At 31.0% G+C, this 6,302-nt stretch overlaps 1 protein-coding gene across 2 annotated transcripts in view; it reads right to left on the reverse strand.

Annotated features, from left to right (window-relative positions):
- The window catches only part of LOC106463953 (glutamine--fructose-6-phosphate aminotransferase [isomerizing] 2-like), a 101,912-nt gene that overhangs the window by 79,840 nt on the left and 15,770 nt on the right, over nucleotides 1-6,302 (reverse strand). For both annotated transcript variants that reach the window (XM_022391588.1, XM_022391587.1), the window contains exon 2: nucleotides 116-223. In XM_022391588.1, the coding sequence (XP_022247296.1) occupies nucleotides 116-223 (108 nt within the window). The remainder of the gene's footprint in view (nucleotides 1-115; nucleotides 224-6,302) is intronic.

Genomic DNA, 6,302 nt, shown 5'->3' on the forward strand with positions numbered 1-6,302 from the left:
GTGTCTTAACTACCTTTCTACTTCATTACAGAAAACTGTATGATATAAAAACAATTAAAATGCATATATTAAACTCTCCACTTCAACACAAAAGTCCGTCAAAAACGATACGTACCAGCTGAGTCGTACCCACGATATTCTAATCTCTGAAGGCCTTTGATGAGGTATTCTAAGATTTCTCGTCTTGTGCGTGGCTCCAAATAATTCAAGTAAGCGAAAATTCCTAATAAATTTGAGGAAAAAAATACGTTTAAAAAAGTATTCGTTTGTAAAATTATTGTTTATTTGTTTGAATTTATGCACAAAGCTACGCAATGGGCTATCTGTGCTCTGCCCATCACGGGTATCGAAACCCGGTTTCTAGCGTTGTAAGTCAGCAGACATATCGCTGTGCCACTGGGGGGCTGTAAAATTATTACGAATACTAATAGTTTTATATTATTTATCCTCTTCCCTTAAATGTAATGCTGATTAAAATCAGACATACTGATTGGACAATTAACTAGATAGAAAAAAAAGAAATATGGCTTTCCATTTGTTGTGAGAGCTTAGTCCCTAATGGCTAAAAATGTAAGCTCAAACTCATAACGTGAATTCAAGAACTCCTAAATTTCTATGAAAAATTTTCTTATCTACTGAATAAGAAGTTACTGATGTTTTCGACAGAGCATAGACTATTTTGAAGGTATATTTACTTCTATTATATTTTATGTCCGTCAACAATGAATATGTATTTATCTTGCAGCATACCATAGGATTGCAGTTCAAATATATGACAGCAGATATGTAGTTTTAGTATAAACGCTTCTTCATTTTGTAGACAGAATAATTTCAAAAGAATATATATAACTTTGACAAAAAAATTTATGATTTAAAACAACGAAATGAAATTATTACGTAATCAATATACATATATTTTTTCAACAGTTATTCAATGTGATATACAAAATTATTAATAATAAAAACAGCGTAGAAAATGGCATATTAAATATCACAGATATTATTCAATTTAATGACTATTAGCGTTCTGTGTGTCTATTGTACTCAGTTGTCATATTTATAACCAGGTAGTATTCTCGAATAAGAACACTGAAAAGGCTTTGCTAAATTTGTTTTAGAATATTCAATTCCTTTTAAGGTATAATACATGCAAAGCAAGGACATTTTAGAAGTCGTGGGTGTGACGAATTACGATAAGAATATTTGCAGCAGTCAAGATTTTATTGACGATAAACCCAAGATCAGAAGTAAAGTGCTTCGGAGGATGAAACATCGTACAATGTTAACACATAATAACAACCAATTTGTTTCATTTCTTCTAAGATATTGAAATGTACATAACACTGGAAAATAAGGAAATTTTAGTTGAATAGCTATAATTTTCAAATCATTGTATCGACACTGCTGTACTAGCAATTATATTAGAAAGAACCCCCTGAAAAAATATAGATATAAGGTATAGGCCATTTGAAAGTTGAATATATCCAAACCAGTCGCTGTACCGAAGAAAAGTGATAAGCTGGAGATGATTATATTGTATTATTAACTTTTTTATGAAAAGTAACACAAGATGAATAATCTTATCTATTTTTAATTGTGTGATCTGTAGATAAAACATTTAATTATGCTGACATGTAAATTACTTCCGTGACGTTAAATTGAATAGTTTGTTGACCATTACACACGTTAATTATGACCATGACTTCAGGTAAAATGCTTTAATGAAATATCTTTAGGTTATGCACTATGTTGCAGCATTATTGCAATTTTATATTCGCTAATTCGTATTTTGAGAAGTTTTAAAGGGAAATATAGATTATTACTGACTTTTTACGTATTGTCTGTATTGCTCAAATTTACATTTTCAAATTGAATTTGTTTATAATAAATAATTATATAACTGTACAAAATTGGAATATTATCATACCATATTTTGAATAATTAGTAGTCTCATAACATAAAATACGTTTCTGATAATAACAATGCCAGCTAAGTATATCATAGTTTTAACATATTTTAAGCAACTGTATTGGGCAATTTAAACAATGGTTGGGTATAATATTCGATCCCAGAATTTTAGCGTTGTAAGTCCTTAAACTCACCGCTGTTCTACCGGGGGAATATATATATATATATATATATATATATATAAAAGGAAAGCTAGGCATGGTTTCTCCCTCGCCATATTTAACTATATTGCATTTTAAACAAATACTAGATACTGCTAACAACCACGCTTTTAATGTTATTCTTTTGGTTTTGACAAATGGCTCAACGTTACTATGAAATGAAAACTTGATAATTTATTGTAGTATGAATAAAAACAATTTGGTTAAAGTTCCACAATTCAATATATCAATTTTCAAATCATACTTTTCCATTAATTAAAACATATTATTTCTATTTCTCCCAATATAATCTCAATTCCAATAATACCCTTCCTTTCTATACTGCCTTGTTAAATATATAGAAGTAAAAAATATCCCAACTAAACCTCCTTTACGTAGCTTTACCTAAACTCAAAGTATACAAAATATTCGAACCTATTCACTAACCACTTACATTCAAAAAAGACTCTTTAGGTTCACTTAAATTCTCTTGAATGTTCCCTTAACCTTGGAATAATGTTTTTCATACAATCTAGCAACTATTTTTTAGCTGGCGCTCTTGTTACAGTAAAAAAAAACTTCTTGGTTATCTTTACCAATAGCAATACAGTAAAAGCATTTATGAGCTAAACTTGTAAATGCATATTATAATAATAAACATATGTTTACATTATAAAACAATACAGTTTCTGAATAAAAAATATAGAAGTGATAGTAATACACTAGTGCATAACTGTACGACTCTCACAATGGGAAATTCTCTAGATAATTGACAGTAATATGCTAGTGCACAACTCTATACTATTCTCACAATGAGAAGTCCCCTAGATAATTTTTCATAATTATTAGAATTTACAGCATTTTAAATATGGCATTTCACATCGTTGATTTTGTTTACCACTGCATATGGATATTTCCAGCATCTACTCAACTCTCAAGATATATATTTCTTCTTGTGTTGCTCTTAACTCGTAACATCAATACGTTGACACCCAGATTTACCAGTCTTCAATCATTACTATCTCTCCACCTTGCCAATGATTGACTTTATTTCAACTCGGGAAATATATCTGACAAGGAAATCCGAGCATTTCTCTAAACTTATACTAACTGAAGAAGTGAAACGTTTTGGTATAGGTTTCTTTTTCACTTGCCCGAGAGACTCTCAATTTAATCAGACATTTATCATAGAAAAAATTATGGGCAATGTCGATGTCCTTTAAAGGAATTATGTAATCAGTACGTTTGCTTGAAATAATTTTCACCTGTTTCACTGACCGAGCAACTGTACAGAAGGCCCTAGGAAACATACAGTTTACGACTAAACGTGAGGTATACTGTAGTTATAGCCAATAGTTTCAGAAATAGAAAGTATCGATCCATCGTCTTCTGTTTATCGCGACTAGCTAGTTCAACACTGTACGGTTTACACCATCCTATCATCCCATCTGAAGAAGTATGAAGGAATATTGCCGTCGTTTTTCTTAATCTTGAAAAGTTTACACATTTCATTCAGCTCATTGTATAGACTCAAAATTTCGCCCTAATCAGAATAAAGATCCATAGGTATTCAACACTCAAAATAAAGTAGTTAACCAGTTTCAATGCTTCAGTCACCTTGTAAGTAATTACTAACTAGTTTATCCCAGTTTTATACTAGTAAATAGTATATAGTACTAGTTTTATCCCAGTAATTAGTATATAGTAATTATGCTAACAATATTAGTAAATAATTAATAATTAGACTTAGGTGATCATATGTGCTATTATAAACATTACAACGAATGATATTTGATCGCCACAACCTTACAATAAGTGCTATAATTATATATATACTTATTTTCATTATAGTAGTGGACGTAAAACGAAACAGTTACTATTTTAAATTATGCTTAGACATTAAGTTTCACATTTTCATTGTTAGAAGACATTCAACTCTCTAGAATATTTCATGCACTCTATCTTCAAAAGAGTCTAGATGTTGAAAGATTATAATGAGATGACGAAGTTCTTCAGAACAATAAAAAAAGCTAATACAAATTGTAAGATTTGTTTTGGCTTTCACATCTTCACACTATGTTACTATATTGCTTAAACGGAAACCAAGGCATCTTAATCTGTGGACTGTAGGAAGTTAGTAACAACCCAAATAATCTTCTTGCTTCAGGTTTAATGCATTTAATACTAACTCAACTAGCTCAATACTAACATTTTTTGCTGATCATCTAAGTATGTTCTCTGTACAATTTACATTTATGACTTTCCTGTAAAAATACGCATGGAATATCAGCTTTCATTATTTTTACACTGACTTTTTCATTATCAGAGGACTTCTCACATGTACAGTAACTACAGTCATTTCACTACAAGGGTCATGATCTTAATGATACACCAGCTTTTCAATGTTTTTTCTAAGCTTTGGATAATTTTATCGTAGATTTTATAGTTTTTATAACATATCTCCTGCTGTAGAGTGATTGACATTTCAGGAATTAGTTCAATTAACTCTGATGTTATGGTAAGTTTTACCAGTAGTTTGGATTATAACTCTCTGCTGGATATTTACGAAAAAATTATGCTTTGCAAAATGATGTACAATTTACTGAGATTTCGTCATCCCATATCATAAACCAGTTTTAGAATAAACTTAATGCAGATAAATTATTTTAGGAAGACTATTCCCAGAATGTAACATTTTCTGAGACTATAACATATACATCATATTGGTGGTTTTGCTGACATTAATTTTTCTTGACGGAAACCTTTCTTTCGCTCATAGTTATCATTAATCATGAAGACAATTTCCCATCCTTGGAGCTGATGCGCTTTATTCTACTTTATTCAGATGCACATAGCTTAATCTTAAATGGCATCCTCAAACTGATCACCTATCATTGAATTTATGGTCTCTAGGTTTTCTTGAGAATTGAATAGAGTTTTCAACATTCTCAAGAAGGTCTACAAAAATGTTCTCTTCATCTTTTTTACTATGGTCTTGAAATTGACTAGTGACACCTTTTTACGAAGGGTCTTGCCGAAATAATTCGATAAAGCATACAACTAAGGATTAATAACTATTTCTTCTTTTCCTAAGGAAAATAGATTAATATTATTATTATTAAGGAGGTGTCTTTCAAAAAAGATAGTTTGGGTAATAATCTCGAAATGAAGGCGAAATGCTTCCCATCGTACTTTTTATCTAATGATGGAATTAGAAAATGGAAATTATTTCACGAATCTTGTAGCGGCTCAAGAAATGTTTGCATTCATATAGGGTTTGTTAGTTATGTTGACAAGGTACTTTCACTTGCAGAAGACAAGCATGTATTATTCTGTTCACGTGCTAAATGGTGTTGAAATGACTGGTATTCATTTATACTAGCTAATAAAGACAAAAGAGCCCGAATTCTAAAAATATAAGGTGTTACCAGGTGACTTAAATCGAATTATTTTCAATAACAAACTTGCCACGGAACTTCCCTTTTCTCACAGCCTTTCCACAACACCCTTTCTATTATCTTTTATACTGATAGTTAAGAATGTGTTTTTAAAGCCCATCTTCCATGACTTTTCAGAATTTCAAATACTGTACTCCTGTGAACTCTGTTAATTTTTGACAAAATCTTAGTTTTATTGCTATTTGTTATTATTATTATTATGTCTTATTATTTAAACTTTCCTTTTACGTTCTATCTCTAACTTTCTATCCTAATGTCTTCGCCATTACTGGAAATCTCTAAAATGTTTTTGAATTCTAAACTCACTCTTGACAACAAGTTGTTATTAAAACTAGCATCTAATTTTTACAAGAAATCCGTTAATTAACTGGGGAATTTTCAAAACTATCAGTTACCCCAAAAACTTGGTGCACCAATATATCTCCCATGAATTTAATAAAAACCTTGTAACACGCTGACGTTGACAATGAATTAGTGTATTAACCCATATATATATATTTGTCCCATAGCTCAGGCACTATCCCGATAGAATATTCGGCGTCCAGGTAGTGAAAGTGGGTTTTTCTCGGGGCATTCCCTTTTTTTCCCCCACATCAAAATTATGGGGATTAGGATTTTCAGATCCGCACCCCGACATTGATGTTTTTTTTTAAAGTGTAAACGTTGTAGCCTCCCAAACCAGCCAAGAACTTGTTTGTTTTGTTACGGATTTCGCGCAAAGCTACACGAGGGCTAT

Source organism: Limulus polyphemus, unplaced genomic scaffold (genome assembly GCF_000517525.1).
Source record: "Limulus polyphemus unplaced genomic scaffold, Limulus_polyphemus-2.1.2 Scaffold1528, whole genome shotgun sequence".
In the NCBI taxonomy this organism is placed as follows: Eukaryota; Metazoa; Arthropoda; class Merostomata; order Xiphosura; family Limulidae; genus Limulus; species Limulus polyphemus.